Source organism: Meriones unguiculatus, chromosome 4, assembly GCF_030254825.1.
Source record: "Meriones unguiculatus strain TT.TT164.6M chromosome 4, Bangor_MerUng_6.1, whole genome shotgun sequence".
In the NCBI taxonomy this organism is placed as follows: Eukaryota; Metazoa; Chordata; class Mammalia; order Rodentia; family Muridae; genus Meriones; species Meriones unguiculatus.
The window spans coordinates 131,830,807-131,848,433 of NC_083352.1; the positions used below are offsets into that span (position 1 = coordinate 131,830,807).

The 17,627-nt window shown below is 39.9% G+C and overlaps 1 protein-coding gene across 3 annotated transcripts in view; it reads left to right on the forward strand.

Annotated features, from left to right (window-relative positions):
• The window catches only part of Ralgapa2 (Ral GTPase activating protein catalytic subunit alpha 2), a 269,491-nt gene that overhangs the window by 177,129 nt on the left and 74,735 nt on the right, over positions 1 to 17,627 (forward strand). For all 3 annotated transcript variants that reach the window (XM_060383131.1, XM_060383130.1, XM_060383132.1), the window contains 3 exons: positions 3,586 to 3,709; positions 5,791 to 5,946; positions 11,495 to 11,653. In XM_060383131.1, the coding sequence (XP_060239114.1) occupies positions 3,586 to 3,709; positions 5,791 to 5,946; positions 11,495 to 11,653 (439 nt within the window). The remainder of the gene's footprint in view (positions 1 to 3,585; positions 3,710 to 5,790; positions 5,947 to 11,494; positions 11,654 to 17,627) is intronic.

Genomic DNA, 17,627 nt, shown 5'->3' on the forward strand with positions numbered 1-17,627 from the left:
TATAGGGGAGAAATAGGGTTCTAATTTTGTACTTATACACATTAAACAGGTTGCTTTTCTTTTTGTGTGTGTTTAGCACGGTTATAAAAAAAACTCAATGGGGTTATTATGCTTTACTTAAATTAACAAATGAAAACATTTAAAATACCATGTAGAATTAAGATACAACAATTTATATGGACATTTTGTGGAGAAAAAAAAAAGACCTTATACTTTTTTTTCTTTGTACCTTTTCAGTGTATCTTTATCATCATTCATAGCTTCTGAGGGCCACACACATGTTGAGGCATGTACCATTTTGTGTTTTCTGAGTATTGGGAATGTGCTAGTATTGGGAATGGCTGTTGTGAGCCTGATTCTATCTGTGGAAGGTAATGTGAGGGCCATTCCTCCTGGTAACTTGACTTCTCTGGAGAATGTAAGCATTTTAGAATCAACTTAAAAGAAAAGAAAATACAGGTTTAAATGATTCATTTGTGGTTGTAATTGAAAAAAGAAACCATCCTCAGGGCAGATCCTGAAACTTTGTTGGTATTTTAAATGTTCATTTGTTAATTTAAGTAAAGCATAATTTGAATTTCAAAAAGAGTTAAAAAGTGTTTAGATCCTGGTTCTGCCATTTCTCTGTTCAGTCTGCCTCTCCTTTCTCTGTCCAAGACAGAGACTGCACCCTCTGGAAATTCTGTGAGGGTTTCTGAGGGACCGGCGCACTTGCTTCACTCCCTCTTGTCCTTCAGTGTTAAAGAAGCCGTCATTTGGACCCCAAGCCCAGCTCTCCCAGCGCTGAATTATTCCCTGCTTCTCCAGTGCTAAGTGAATGCACTGGTATCTTGTAATTGTAGCCAATTTGTTGGATGTTAATGCACTTTAGTTGCATGAGGTGCAATTGAATTAGCTCCCTGGGGTGCTGTTGCAGTAAAATATGGCTTTGGGTAGCTGATTGGCAATCTTCTGCCCTTTGATTAACCTTCACTTAAAACACCACGTCCTAGACTTATGTCTGTTGTCATGGCCTCTAAATGCACATCAGTTTATTTAATGGGAAAAGGTAATTTTCAAGATTGTCTTTTAAAAACCCAAACTAAGTCTGGAGCTCTTCACCTGTAGGAAATCTGACCTGTGCCATAGATTGGTCTACTACCAAGCAAGAATACATCTTGTCCTTCAACTTTTAGGACATTTCTTTTTATTCCTGGTGTCAATTTATATCAGTGTTGTGGGAGCACAGTGCGTTCTTCCCCAGCTTTGAGAAAAAGTAGTCTTGCAGCTAAGGTCTGTGTACTGCCTGTGATGTCTGTATATACAATCACTGTGGCTTTCTTGCCACTGTGTGGTGAAGGAAATGGTAAAGTCATGTTTTCCTTTGTTTGGCTTTTAAAACATGACAGCACAAGAAAACACAACTTATTCTGATCTGCTCCTAATAAGAAAGAAAAAAAATGCATTCTAATGAAGAAGGGGACATTGTTGATTTTATGTGTGTGTTCCTGAATTACCTGCTCCTTCGAGCACTGGCTGTGCTGCTTGTAGATATGAAGTGCAGTTGATACTGTAATTACCATTTCAAAAGCTGGTGCTAATAAGGCCAGGCACAGTGTCCGCATCTTAGCAGGCTCTCTGCAGTGCTAATATTTTGGAGGATGTGAAATCTGATGAATGTTTACAGCTAAAGGTCACCTTTCCTCACACCCACATCAGTCAGTCCTCCTTCATTTGAGCTTAGCTCTTTGTACTCCTACACTGAGTTAACAAGGACTCAAGGACCCAGGATGGAAAAGTCCTGGGCTTTAAGGATAAAACATCCATTTCCTGAGGTTGGTTGGTTGGTTTTTTGTTTTGTTTTTGTATGTCATGTCTATAGAAGAGAGAAAAATGGAATGCTAAGGACTTTTAAGATGTAGAGAGAGTTGCAGAGAGAAATCAAGTAACTATGCTTTTGTTCTCTTATTGAAACAACCTTTTAGGTATGTCTGCTACTATTATCTAAGCTGCCAAATTATGACAGTTCTTACGATAAGCCAATCATGTTGTAAGGACCCTTTTTGTTGTTCGCTGCTGGTCTCTCAAGGCAATAAATGGTATGGCAGTTTCTAGATTCCCTAAGGTGTTGACTGAAGGATTGTACACTTCCTGTAAGGCCCATGACTACAGTAAATTCAGCAGCCTCTTTACAGTGTCTCATTCCTTCTCCTAAAGAGGTGTAGCCATGTTGTTTGTTTACATGTTCAAACTGAGAAATTTTCTTTTTATTCTTTTTCTGTGTTTTTTTATTCTTCTTCATGTACATTTATTCCATTAGAATGATAGAGGGATGAATAGCTCGCTAATGAATAGTCGCAAATGTTCTTTCTTCAGTGATTTATGTAACATTTTAGTTTAGCTTCAATTAGTCTTGCTTAATAAGTAGAAAAATAGCCATGAAGAAGGAAATATTTGAGAATTTGTTAAAATATATGAGTCCAGATCTACCAATTTGGATGTCTAATCATGTTACAGTGTTGAGATATTAAACAATTAGACAATAGAAACATTTCCGTGTTGCTGAAGCAATTGATGCTTTTTCCTATGCAGTGTTTCATGATATAATGCGAGTGTGAGAAGGGTGGGGCTGCCCCCGGAAGTGGGGATCTGATTCTTTTACTATTGAGGCTACAATAGAATAAAGCTCATGGACAATGGTGCTATCAAATGACCGGAAGTGGGGATCTGATTCTTTTACTATTGAGGCTACAATAGAATAAAGCTCATGGACAATGGAGCTATCAAATGATGAATGAATGCTTCTTTATTAAACTTTATCTCAGTAACAGTCAAGCTTTTATCTCCAAACTATCACCAAATGGCTAGATAGGGTAGGTTCTAGTTATTTTAATACTTCACTGTATCATTTGTAGAAACTGGCCATTACATATTCAAATATGTTGTCATCTATCTGGTCAGTTTAACAGAGACTTAGCTGAGCCCATACTATGCACCAAATACCATACTGGATGTTAAAACAAGATAAGACGTCAGAGTGCATCATGTTTATATGATTTAACAGGGAACTGCCACACATCTATAATGGAGCAAGCAGTTAAAGAGTTTATATGTCCAAAAGACTCTTCCCAGAACAACTGTCCACCATATAGCGTTCCCTCCAAATAGTCAGAACACGTCCTTTCACAAAGAAAATACCTGTTTCCACTTTTTGTAGTTTTCGCATGTCTCATAGCTTCAACTGATACCTAGTCACACTACATGTCTACTTGAAATGCTTTAGAAGACAGTGTTCATCACCAAGTGTGGGAAGAATCTGGCAGATGATGTGCTCTGATAGCTACTGTTTTAGCATCTTCAGCGTCTAAGATGTGGTCTCCTGCTTCCTTAACCTCATGTCTGCTTTCAGTCACCTCTACAAGGAAGACGATACAGTAATAACACTGGTCTTATCACAGGGCTTACAGAATGCAAATGAAGCCATGTGTTGAATGCCTTAGAATAGTGACTGACCTCTAGTGAGTGCCATAAGGAGCAAAGTCATAGTAATAGAGCAAAATGAAACTGTGTATGCATTCTAACTCCTTTAAATTTAAACATTTATAGCCGCGAGACACATAAGATTGCAGTGTTTTACATTGCTGAGGGGCAAGAAGACAAGTGTTCTATTCTCGCCAATGAAAGAGGAAGCCAAGCATATGAAGACTTTGTTGCTGGTCTTGGATGGGAGGTACTTAATCTCATTCATTATGTGATTGCTGACTATTAGTATTTAAAGCAGACATGAGTTGTATATGTTCTCCTATTTTCACATTCAAATATAGCATGCATAGAGTTCTTGAAGACTGCATTGACCTTAAAATCTGTTTGCTTCTTTTTGCTATTCTATTTGTGGACTTTTGTTTCCGCTTAATAGCTTTTGATTTGCTTTGCATCAGAACTGTATAGTCATGTGTGCTCAGCTAGCCGTGGGCAGCAGTTTGTGGCAAAAGAAGTGTGGCAAAAGAGTGTGGCAAAAGAGTGTGGCCAATGGGAGGTTTGAGAAAAAAAGTAGTGACTTAATAGCTGAAAAGTGGAGGGCATGGATAAAGTGAAAAACTCAGACTTGAATGTAGTCGGCTGCCATTGCAGTTCCCTCATGCACACTCCAGAGTGACTGATGTGAATTTGGATTTCTTTACTGAAAGATAAACTAATCAATATATGAACAGAGACTTAAACCTATGTCAGTGAACATAAGTCTAGAGCAAAGTGTAACCCTAGTACCTGAGCAGAGGTGAGAGTAGTCCAAACAGAAATCAAAGTAAATAAAATACTATTTTTTGGTTGCTCAGTTGTCTGAGTTCTGCATCAGGGAAGTAGATATCTTACGAAGATAACTTTGGCTGCATAAGAACAACTTTTCTGTCAAGAGTACAGTTAGTTTTACCAAGGGCTTCCTTGCCAGTAGCATTAAGATAAAATACATCAAAGTCAAGGCCATGGCCATGTTCTTTCCAGAAAATCCCAGAACTGTTGCACTTGTAGTGAGCTACTATTCTTGTTAGTAAGGTTAGAATATATTTGTTATTTAACTTATATATTGCTTTTTGTTTTGTTTTGTTTTAATGATGCCTTCTTAGCCAAGTTTAAAGAAACAGCTAAGAGAGGGTTGGGAGTGAACCTCAGTAGTAGAACACTTACCTAGCATACTAAAGGCCCCGAGTTCCATCCCTGGAACCACAGAAAATGAAAACCGAAGTATGGCTAGAACATTAATTCAGGTATTGGTTATATTTGGCACAGAAGTAGTTTCCTATTTCATTTTGTTAGGATGGGTGTTTTATTGAAAAAAAATAGTTTGTGGCAAGTTAAAACTGAGATCTAATTTCTAAGAAGGAAAGATCTATAGAGTGATGGCAGTGGTGTGATCTCAAGCAGCTATTTGAAAGGCAGGTTAGTAATGGCTGCTAAGTTGTGTAACATCTGTTTTATTTGATCCAGCATCTTACAGAAACACTCTTTTAGGTGTTCCTTCCAGTTTGAGAAACAGAAAGTCCCTCAGGTCCATCAGTGAGGAACTGTTTTGAGGGTGGAGGTGGGAAGGGTGTGTGGTGTGTGTTGATACATGGTAGTGCCACATTCTAAGGGTAGTGGTGTTATGCCAGACACCATGAACTATTTTCAGTAAGTGAGGAGGTCAAGACACAGTAGATTATATTTGAAAGAGATACACATTTGTGCAACTCTTATTACACCAGACTTAGATTTTTATATCTTTTTAGTTGTTAATAACTTGTTTAAGTGATAAGTTAAACTTTATTATAGGTCTGTATAGAGAGAACAAAACAGTACTATGTGTGGTTTCGATAACTGCTGAAACTCATATCACAGAGAAGGGATCTAATATACAGACATACGAAGATACAAATAGTCCCACATATATGAGGGAGAGGAGAAGTTAGAGAAATATCCACCAAAAATTAAGGGAGGCCGAGGAGTTTTTGGTGTTTGGGTTTTGTGTCTGTATATGCTCTAGCACATTCTGGGGATCATAACCAGGTCCTTGCACTTGCTAGGCAAGCACTGTACTGCTGAGGCAGACAGCCCTTAAATTTTGGGAACGGCTTTCATATAATAGGGCCTCAGACCAGTTTTTTATGTTCTTCATTTCTTCCTTTAAAATTTCAGTTTTGCCTAACTTGTATTTGTTTGTAATCAAAATGAAATAGTTTGAAATCAGAATAGCTCAGTTTTTTCAGCTCACTGCTGCCTAATGAATGCGATCAGCTCACTCCTGACCCTCACGTTTTGCTCTGGTACCTTCATCAGGTGGATCTCTCAACCCACTGTGGCTTCATGGGTGGTCTTCAGCGCAATGGCAGCACAGGACAGACGGCCCCTTACTATGCTACCTCAACCGTGGAAGTAATTTTCCACGTTTCCACTCGAATGCCATCAGATTCAGACGATTCACACACCAAAAAGGTAAGGGACAACATGTGTAAGTGAGGTTCTGTGGGTCTGGGTGGTGACCAGGCCCTTGGCACACACTGAAGCTGCTTTCCCAGGGTTCAAAGTCAGTGTCTCTCTTCCTCTGCCTACAACTGTGCTCAATCTAAAATGCCAGCTAGGACAACCTTAAGTCCTAAGGTTAAAGACTAGGAAGAAGAAGGGTCTTCAGTGTGGCTACTTTTGGATCTTCTTCTATGTTAATTACCTGAGAGAGAATATTTTCACCTCACAGATTGGCAATGGTATGACAAAAGTGCTTGTATGGCTCTAGGAAAGCAACCCCCCACAACCCAAGGTGAGCTACCATTGTCAACGTGACCCGGCAGATGTGTTGCTGCCCAGATGTCCCACCTTGAATGCTTACCCTTTGTTCTCCCTCACCTTCCACCTTATGGATAGTTTTCTCTGAAATTCAAAGGAAACCTTATGCCCCCTAAGGAACTCCACCAAAGAGACAGGGCCTTAAACTCCCCAACCTGAAGAATGTTTCCTTGAGGAGGCCCTATTTTTGGATGAGGAACACATTAATGGGAGAGAAATATAGTGTGGTAAGAAAACCACTCCTGAAAGTGTCTAGATGAGAGGAGTGTCCTAGAACAACCAAGACTTGTACTTTCCCTTTGGGCTAGTAGGTGACAGCCTCCATTCCAGCCTGCACCACTCTCCTTTACCAGTCCAGATGTCAGGGACTGAGGACAGGATCTCAAGTGCTCAGGCTCCACAATGGGAGTGTGGTGCATGGTTAGAGCTAGGGCCAGACAGATCTAGGCCCAAGTATGTGTCTGATTGTTTTACTAGCCTATGCCTCAGTTTCTCGTGTATTAAATAAGATTAAAAATGAAGCCCATGGTGCAGTACTGTTGAGTCAACTAAGTGAGATAATGCCAGAAAAATTGCTTAGCACAATACCTGGTAGGAACTTTCTGGCCGTTAGCCCTTGTCATTGTCCATTGGTGTAATTGATTCTTTTTCCTCTGCCCCATTAACCAGATGATTGATATTAGCTCATGGACCCTACTGTATCTGCTTCATTTCTTTTGTCTCTGGTTTTGCCTTTTCACCACTGTAGCCACAGATGTCTGGACTACATACATGATGAACAACAGTGCACGTGAGACATCATCAGAACTCAGGTCACAGACAATTTCCATAGTGATCAAGTGTCACAGATGCATAAAACACAATTTGCATTCAGAAATTCAACAGCCTTTCATCGGCATAGCCCTGCATACAGCCTAGGCCTCCCTGGGCTGGGAACCTCACAGCTAGTGGGAGTGCTAGCCATGTGCTGGTTCCCACAGGTGTGAAGGCTCTGCCTGTCCAGCTTGGGTTCTGATGGCTACAGTGCTCCGAGAAAGGATGCCCCTGTTCTGCGGTAGCTCACCGTACCCCAGAATCTGGAGTACCTTTATCGAGACCCCAGGCTATACTCACATGTTTGTTTGTTTGTTTGTTTGTTTTTTTAATTGGGGTACCTTGTAAATTTTTTATACTGTGTGTATTGTCACCATATTCTATGATTTTTTTTCATGATTGACAATTATTTGTTAAAGATTTGCACATAAACTGTTTTGAAGTAGAAAGGCTTTTTAATTTTGTTTTTTTACTGTTTTCTTGACATAATGCTGCCATAAAGACTTGGTATGGATGGGAGATTCCCCACTGTAATAATCAAAAAGCAGCTAAACCTTTTGCAGCTTTAAGATTTAGCATCATTAACGATAAACTCTCTTTACCAGGATATCTCACAGTTAGGCAGAAAAATCAGTCACATAACGGCAGCCCCTGGCTCCCTGACTTACTCTAACTAAATTGTCCCTAACAGCTTAAAAATGAGCTGCAAAATTCTAAAGTGATTCATGCTCTGTTCTGCCCCTGTCATGCGGGGACCTTTTCAATCCTGCAATGCGGTTGCAACCCCATACTGAACTCTTGATCCTTCACTGCAGAAATTTGTTAGCTCTAGCTAGATTAGATTTTTCACAGCTAATCTAACTGCTGTAGGGGTTTGCAGAGTGGGGACAGAGCTGTGCTATTGGATTTGTCCAATTCATTTGACTCCAGGACTATAATTGCACTTATGTCTTACAAGGCTTTTATAGCCTCAGGCTGGCCAGCCACATGAAAAACAAATTGGCAGTGATACAGTGCGAGTGAAAGGGGATGAAAGGCCCACATTATCAGTCTCTAAGCAGCTCTGTTCTGGCAGGAAGTTTCTTGGTTAATTTACAAATAAAACTTAGATTTTTAGGATGGGCATACTGTCAGCTGAACAATGGGGATGTCAGGCCTGACTGTTACTTAGTAAAAGTAGCAGCCGGGCCCACTGAGGAGCCCAGATTCTTCAATCAAACAGACGACTCCTTCTGGAGCCAGCTGGCGATGTAATGCAATTAGTCGGGAAAGGAGGTCAGCCTATTAGGTGTGGACCATGACCAGTGTCACCAGTGGCGTGCAGGCGTGCAGCCTGGCAGCAGCAGGCAGAACAGCTCGGGCAGAAGGGCTTTAGAACTCTGTCAGGACTGGGGATAGCAGGACATGAGACTGATTTCTTGAGGCTCAAGAGCCTGTTTGTTCTGGGGCATGGTAAGCCTTGAGGCCTTGTGGAGCCTATAGCATAGGTAAATCAGGAGCCAATATGAATGCAGCTCCCTTCTAGTCCATACCTCCTTAAGACACATACCTGCAGTCAAGTTGACCTGTCTGTGAGCAAAGCTGTGGTTGGATTCCTAACTTAAGGGCCTCTAATCTAAGTTCTGTAACACTTACACAGTGGCATCTCTCTACTGAAATCCCCTTTGAATTGAGTATGACTCTGGGTTTCAAGAATATCCCCCCCCCGGGTCCTGAGACTGGTAACTCTGTTATGTTCTGCTGTGGGTAATTTGACCATATTGATTTCATTTGTTTTACTGCTTGGCTTCTTATATCATAGACATGAGGGTGTAATTTTTGTACTTTGTTCTGGAGGTACCAATCAGTTGGTCCTGTGGTCTTAGCTCTTGGTTTTGTTGTTTAGTTAATTAAACTGTAACGTGTCCAGACATCTGAGGAGCATTCCATGGGAAGCAGCTCTGAGGTGGTGAATATTACAAAAATAGTTCTTCCATAATTGCAGAATCGCCACAGTGGGAGGAAGGGTCAATTAGTGTGCCGCTGCTCTTCTATGCTGCAGTTTTCTCAGAATACTGATGCAAATAAAATTAGGAGAGGTTTATTTGGGTTATATAATTGAATAACACACTTTAGAAACACCAGAGTAACTGCAAAATTTCAGTAATCACTATGCCATCTCAAAGCGGCTGTACTCTGCCCTTGTGGATGAAAAGGAGAGACTGTGGGTATTAGGTGTGGCATTGGGTGGTAACAGCAAGGTTAAACAGTGTTTGTTAGGTGGATTGTCCCTATCCAGGTGCTTCTGTCAACATCATACCAAAGAGTACAGGGCTAGCTGTCTTTGTAAGATGAGGGCTGTAAGCTGAACTCCAGGGTAGCCCCACTTTTTATAGTTAGCTCCTATTGCTCCCAATCCCTCCCAAAGTGTCCATTAGATCTAATCCACATCTACCGTAGAGAGAGCCCTGTCCATCTTGTCTTGTCAGCAGCCCAGATTCTCATGCTGTCGCTACAGAAGGGCTGAGTGTCAAAACCTTTTTAGAGGGTTATCAGAAGTTCTGTTAGAAGTAAGAAAGGTAGGCAGGCAGGAATCAGTAGAGTCTAGGTTAAGAATAGGGCTGGAATGTAACTCAGGGAGTGGCAATGTAGAACAGTGCATGCAGAAAGCTCTAGGTTCCATTTCCAGTACTGTTAAAACAAAAGACAAGAAATTTTGGACTAGAGGGACGCCTTCAGCTATGCGAGTTTGGTGCCTTAAAACGAAAAGAAAACAACAAAACCTTTGTGCTATAGGTGCGTTGGCTGTGCTATAGTTTTTCTTTTTTGCCTGCTACCCTTTGAGCCTTTAACACTTGTATAGGGTAATGACGGAGTGAGGAGAAGAAGGAAAAAAGTGCAGAGGGTAATGTTTGCATTTACAAGTTGTTGACTCCATTAAGTTGTTCTGGAACATTGTGGTGTGTGCTGGGCTCCTGCAGTTGCGCCTTTCTAGAGCCCCTGTTCAGACACAATTTAATCCCATACCTCACTCCATATAAGCACAAAGGTACAGGTGCAGGTCTCTTTGTAAATAATTGATGTGTATAGTCACTTCAGGAGTGTAGAGTGAAAAATAAGCAGGCACCGCAACAAACAGCTGCCTTTGTAACTTGATGACTAGAAAAGAGGCCGTGTTGAGGTCACTCTTGTTTTTCTCTTTATGATCAAATCTTACCTAAAGGAAATAGTATCTATGGTGATGCGTTTCAAATGTACACTATTCCAGAGTATCCTTTTTCTAATTTTTAAGACAAAACTAGAACATCAGCTCTGACATAACATGTCTGTCATACTAAGGTGCTTTTGAGTTTGGTTGGTTCCTGTCCCTGCTCTGAGGCAAAAACCTCATTCCTCTGAGGCCTCTAAGCCCCTGGCTCGGCAGTCTTTACAGCTTCAGAACTTCCGTTCGAGCCAGTGTTTCCATAACTGTGGCCTGTTCCTTTTAGTTATGCTTCTGGCTTTCTCTAATGATTCCTTTGCAGCTTGCTCCAGCTTAGGTTGGCGGGATCACCACACCGGCAGTTGATCAGTGATGTTCTTGCATTTACAAAGGTTTGCCCCAGCAGAGCTTGTAAGGGTCTCTGGAGACTTCCCAAGGCCTTCTCAAAGACATCCAAGAGCCTGAGGTTTTTTGAAGTTCATCGTGTCTTTATTTATAAAATGTGGAAATAAGTGAACTAAACTACTTGAGCTATATCAGTAAGATCTGAGATCAAGAATGTAGCCCAACATAAAACTGTAAATTTACTCAAGAAAGTAAGAGATTTCTTTTGTGTGGGCTTTTATTTATTATAAATTGATTGTGATCCTCAGTGTGTACACACTGTCGTTGAAATGTCATACACACTATAATATATGTGTATACACTTATATGCACACACACAAATATATATACACATATGTATACATGCACACATACAGTTGTGTTGGGATAGCTTGTGTTATCTTATGGTGCTATTTCTTAATTAACTACTGGATTAAGAGGCAAAAAGTTTTAAAACAATAGGGATTAGAAAAAGTGAATGTCATTTAGTTGTTGAAAAACATTCTCAGCACTGTAGCATACAACTGGTGTAGAAATAGAATCTGTGTAAAAGAGACCTCAAAGAGGTCTTCCTCCATCCCACTGGAATGTGTCCTTGATGCTTCTGTGTGTGATTTAGGACCAAATATGCATTCTAGCAGATGGCCTGGAGTTTTATGAAATTGTACATTTTTGAATTCTCAATAGGGCATCCGTGTAGTAGCCTGATTTGGGGCTAAAATATTTTTGGCCTCAGAGTTTTCTAATTCAATTTGTAAGCCACAGCCCCTCATAAACTGTTGTTAGCACCTTGGTTAATAAAGAGCCAATTTGCTATTGCAGCTCCGTCACCTGGGGAATGACGAGGTCCACATCGTCTGGTCTGAACACTCCAGGGACTACCGCAGGGGTATTATCCCAACAGCCTTTGGAGACGTTTCCATCATTATTTACCCAATGAAGAATCATATGTTCTTTATCACGATAACAAAGAAGCCTGAGGTATGCTTCTTTCATTGTTGCCTTGACTCCTATATTACCATTGGATTCACTGTTCTCAAAAACTGATGAATGTCCTACAAATATCTGAATTGTGTATGCTACATAGGAATTTAATATGAAGTGTGGTTTTCAAAAGAACTCTTAATCATGGGCACAAAATTCCACATTGCCTTATCTGAAAATTATGTTAGAGAAATATGTGGGTTTTAAATAATTTTAATGTTTTAGAACGTTGTAAGTTTAAGAATATTATAATTTTAACTGGGAAACATTATCAATAATAAGAGTTGATGGAATTTTGCTCTCACATAGTTATTTGGGGAATAACCATTGGTCTATTATCAAGCAGTGTTTGATGGATGAGCATTGGTCCCTGAGCCTTTACTGGTGCTGATTGCAGTCAATCCTGAAGGATTTTGGACATGTCCACAAAGACATTGGTACCCTGAAGCACAGTGTACGTGATGAGTATTAACAATCAAAGCACCTTGCTACAGAATCAATTCAGCCATGTCAATTGGTATTGATCACGGGGCTGGCTAGAACAATCCAATGGTCTATGTCGTGTGTACTAATCGGCTGCCGTTTCGATCCTTGTCATGCCTTTACTGGTATTTTAACACCACTTTGTGTAGTGACTTATTTTATTTTCAATTCATTAAGAAGAGTGTTCTTAGATTTGAAATTAAATATATTAAGCATATGAGCCATTCTTTAAGAAAAAAATAACTTTTTTTTCTCAGATTGATAGTAAATATATTTATTTACACCAAAGTCATTCTCCCAGAGAAGCTCAGCATTATTGTGAAAACTGTTTTTAAACTTAAAAAAGAAAAAAAATAGGTCATGAGTTTTGTTGTTCCAATTTGGATTTGTAACCTAAAGTTTCATTATAAGCATTAAATGTGCTAATAAATGAAAAAAGGCTTCAGACATTTCCTGGCACCAGGGTAAAGGCTTCTCCTGTGTTAGCCCTTGTTATTGTTATGGTTGCTACCAGGAATTGTGTGTGTATATGTGTATATGTATGCAGTTGCTATCGCAGAAATAAAATCAGTGGAATTCTAAGTTTACTATACATACATTAATTCTCCAATGTATGGACTGTCTCTATTCACGAAAGCCTCATAAAAGAGGGAATGTTCCCTCTGCTAACAGGAAGAATATGTCAGAATTCATATTAGATTGAGACTCCTGTGTGTTTTTAGTTTTATGCTGTAAGAAAATGGCTCAGTTCTAACATTTACATTTGCCCATGAAGAGAATTACTTAAAGAATTAAAATTATAATTTTAATCTTAAAGAAATAACAGATTTAGTACTTTTTAGCCTTCAAAATTAAAAAAAATTTCATATGTAGTGTGGTTTTATTAGTTCATTTTCAGGATGGTCCTCTAAAATGTCCTTAAAATGTCCCCTTTATTTTTAAAGCGAATGAAGAACATAAAAAGCATTTCATTTCACTCTGCTGTGTCAAAAGTGACATTTCTCAATGTAGTATAAAATGAATAAAAAGTTATTAATATGCTTTTTAAATTTTCCTACAAAATATGTATAAGTTTGATAAACTTGGTCATCAATTCTGACAAGATGAATTGAGAAAATTGGTTTCTTAATATTGTAGCTCAAAAAAGCCTAAAGAGAAAAAGAAAATAATGGGCAACTGAAAACTTAGTGTTATCCCTACTTTTAAAGTACAAACCATTACAATGTAATAAAATTAATCCAGACATTTCCAGGGCAAGTGTAGCTGACCTTTTGTTCACCAACCACTGACCCCAGGGTGAATGCAGGAGGCTTTCGGAGGGAAAGTCTGTTTGTTTGGCTTCAGTCCCTGGTATTTAAATTGCATTCCCTAATCAAATGAAAAGGCTGTCCTCTCTATCAGGTTACAGAATCCATGGCAACATTTGGCCTTTTATATCCATAATGTTAGCCTTTTTGTTTGCATCTAAGTAGAGACACCTGGAGCAATGCTAACATTAACCGATTTAGCATTAATAGCTTCATTATATAAGAATTTTTGATCAGATAGCTGTTACTTTTGTTATATTGCTTCAGCTTGTATTGTTGTCATTTTTTATCTCCTTGCTTGGCAACCAGGCAATGATTTGCAAATTTTTTTTGTCTTGATTAATTAAGCAATATAATTATCAGTAACCGTGATGCAGTCTTTGCTCAACAAAGCTTCTGAGGGAAAACAATGGTAAGTCTGTTAGTATGAATGCATTCCACGCGTCCCAGATGCATGAGGATATTATGGACAATGAGGGGAAAGGCCGCCTGTGAGCGAGGACAAAGGCTGCCACGCAGACTCGACACACTGCACATACCGCCAGGGACATGCTGCGGGCTCCCTGGGACACAGACGCCTCGTCAGATTACAGCTAGTCAGCAGAGATTAATTCTCAGCCATTTGGCGCAATAATTTACCCATTCCCCAGTCCTTTAACTAGTGTTTCTTACTATGGAACTAAAGGCTTTGTACTCGGGTTTACTTCGCCTCGCCTACTTTCAGGGATCTCCACCAAGTCATTATTTCTGCTTAGAGATTGTGCTAATACAGCTGCTTGAGTTGAATAATATTCCTGTGGAAAACAGAATACATATGTTTTAGAAATTGTAGGTGGAGTCAGCAGCAATCTTTTGGCATCTGTATATTCCACATGAATACAGTGTGACTCTGTGGTGTAAATACATTTATTTTACTCATTTCTGGGCAGTCATACTTCTCTAAGAATAATTTTAATCCTTTTTAGGAGGGGGGAAACTCATCAGTACACAAAAGTCCCACTCATTGGATAGAGTCATGCATATTCAAATTGTACTTTCATTCACTTCGCCTCATTAATAGCCTATGTAATAATGTGGGGCTATTTGTAATACAAGCTCACAGGCAGCATTACTTCCAAGTCCTTTGAAATTTAACATATTTCGCTTTTTCATTCCATACACCCCCCTTAAATATACAAATTATGTGCCTGGCAGAACACGCCCCTCTTAATAATGCCCCACATTTGTAGATGGCTGAAGAAGCACGGGTGTGCTTGTGTGAGTGCACAAAGCCCTCATGGCTGAGAGGGTCTGCTTACTTCATAAACATCGCCTTGAACCTCTGCCTTTTCTTTAAAACTCAGTGTGCTTTGCAGCATTATTTCATTGTTAAGTTCACTCCCAAAGAAGCCCATCCCCATCTCTATAAATAGTGGCACAGTAAAAACTTTATCATAGAAAAGAAATACATACTCAATCAGACTTAAGTTCTTTGCTTACTTTTATCGCTCAGCCATTCACGAAAGACTTGCACCCGAGACAGTGAGTAGAACGTGTGAAGCCCCTTGCCTCACCTCTTCTTAAGTTTCCCCCACTGTCCGCACGGTGCTGGGCAAGTGCCTTCTGGTTCTCCTGTAGCTTCAGGGTGTGTGCAGTCGAGATGCATGTGTGCATGTAGATGTATAGGAATGTGTCCTTCTTCCAGGCGATGCCTCACTCAGGACTTGTCTGCAGCAAGCACCTAGAAAATGCCAGCTAAAAAGCGAAGGTGCCAGAAGTCACAAGAGGATTTAAGCACATAAGACTAAGAGGAGGCCAAGTTGAGCATCTGTTTTTGCAAGGAAATGTTTTAAGCTTGCTGGAGTTGCCCCATTATATAGGGAGCATTTGCCTTTGCTGCTTGGTTTTGTAAATTTCTCTTGGTTTCATACTATACTTTTCTTAAATATTTATTTTAATCCCAGCCAAACAATCCTTTAGAGATTCAATCATGTACTTAAAATAATCTGGAGAATTCTAAAGGAAGTAAGTTAACTTTGAAAATACTAAGAATTATTTACTTAGAAAAAAAATCACTGAAAATACCAAAGAACCAGATTTTATTAAACTAACTTATTAAATGGATTGCTGCGGTGTGTTCTGCTTGGGTCATGTGTTATTAACATTGATTTTAGTAAAGGAGTGGCAATGAGAACTATGTGAAGAGGCCAGCTGCTTGCAGATGTTGCTTTTTAAAAAATCAAACTTTTTACAAATACACTGGCACTGCTAATTAGAGGAATTCCCTAGATACTATGGATTTATATAATCCCTTTTGTCCAGTTTTTGAAAGATTGAGTCACCCACAAGCAGGTGCCAAAGAATGAAGAACATTTATTTTACAAAAGGGCCTTACTGCAGACAGAAGAAGGCCACAGCAGCACTCTCACAAATTTACCCCCCACCTCACAGGAATTTGGCTTCCGAGATCTTTTCAACCGAATTTCCTTAAAAGTTGGCACTGTCCTCCTGCTTCACAGTTAGTCCTTGACATATTTTTCCTCCTCTTGTGGGTTGATCTTCTCTCCTTTGCTGAATGTACGGTCCATAGCAAGCTGCAGCCTAGGCTTTGTGCCAGGAAGCAAGGCAGCTCTCATTCTCTACTCCAGAGCTGCCACAACAGGAAGGGCCTCTTTGACCCAAGAGACAGGCCAAGCCACAGGCCTCTCCTCAAGTAGCTATCTAAGGTCCTGCGTGAGGGCGCACATCTGCTGGCTGTTTGGCCTGGTGTGGAGCGTGTGCTGGGCTCCACCGTGCAAGGAAGCACAGCCCACTGCCTGAGAGGTGTATTTGCTGGCTAAACTCAAGATTTAGGACTTTGCTTTTTCTTTTGTTTTGTTTTGTTCTGTTTTTTTCTTCTATGGTTTTGCCCTCTTTTTTGGTTTTTTAAGACAGGGTTTCTCTATGTAGCCTTGGCTGTCCTGGGTTTGCTTTGTAGACCAGGCTGGCCAGGAACTCACAGAGATTGGCCTGCCTCTGCCTTTTTCAGTACTGGGGTTACAGGCGCGTAGCACCTCTTCCGGCTTTCTTTTATTTTTTCTTTTTAAGACAGGATTTCACAGAGTCTACATGCCTCTGAATCTCAAGTGTTGGGATTAAAAATGTGTGCCATCACACCCAGCCAACAACACTTACTTATTTAAAAAAAAAAAAAAAAAAAAAGTAAACTTGCAAAGCATATTACTAAACATAGGAGGGAATTGTTCTTAAGGTTCTTTTTCTCACATCACTTGTTTGTTTATTTTTTTATTTGTTCCTTGATATCCGGTTCTGTCAGTGTGGAAATAGCCAGTAAATATGTAAATAAGTGGTTGAAACAGCTTCCCAGTAGGCATGGATCTCACAAAGCAAAGGACACAGTGAAAGTGTACAAAGGCTTCTTTAGTTCAAACAAATACCAAACTATACCAAGGCAGAAGTGAAAACCAAACAAGAAGTCTTGAAAGAAGCCTCAGGGAAATGGACAACTACAGAGACACAGACAATAACACTACAATAGGGGTTCTCTTCCAAAACCATGTCATCAAGAAGAGACAAGAATTTTACACTCAAGAGTCATGAAAGGACTGAGTACCCAGCATTCCCTATCTGTGGAAATGATCCTTCAAAAGTAGAGAGTTTATCAAGCAAGCAGCAACAAATTTTGAGGGAGTTTGTGACTCATACATTATCTTGCATTAAATGTTAAATTCTTTAAACAGAAGGGGAAAATGGGGGGAGGGAGTGCTTGTTGCACAAACGTGAGGACCTGTGTTGAGGGAGACAGAGACAGGAGGATCTCCAGAGATCACTGGGTAATCAGCCTATCCGAGTCACTGAGCTCAAGGTTCCATGAGAGACCCTGTTTCAAAAAATAATGTGAAAACTGAGTGATGACGACACAGTAGCCTCAGGCCTTCATGTGTGTATGTGCACATAACAAAAGCAAACAACATCACACATACACACACACAAACTCACAAAAAGTACGTGCATCTACATAAAAATGAATAGCTTTAGAGAAGGAATAAATGAAGGTAAAACGAAATGCTTCGTTCTTCTTGTTGAGACCGGTTAACAGTATGTTCCACATAATAATAACAGCAGTAATTCTTAATAATAGGTAGCAAAAAATGGCATAAGGATGGGGCCAAGGGATTGGGCACAGTCCTTGTACTACCTAA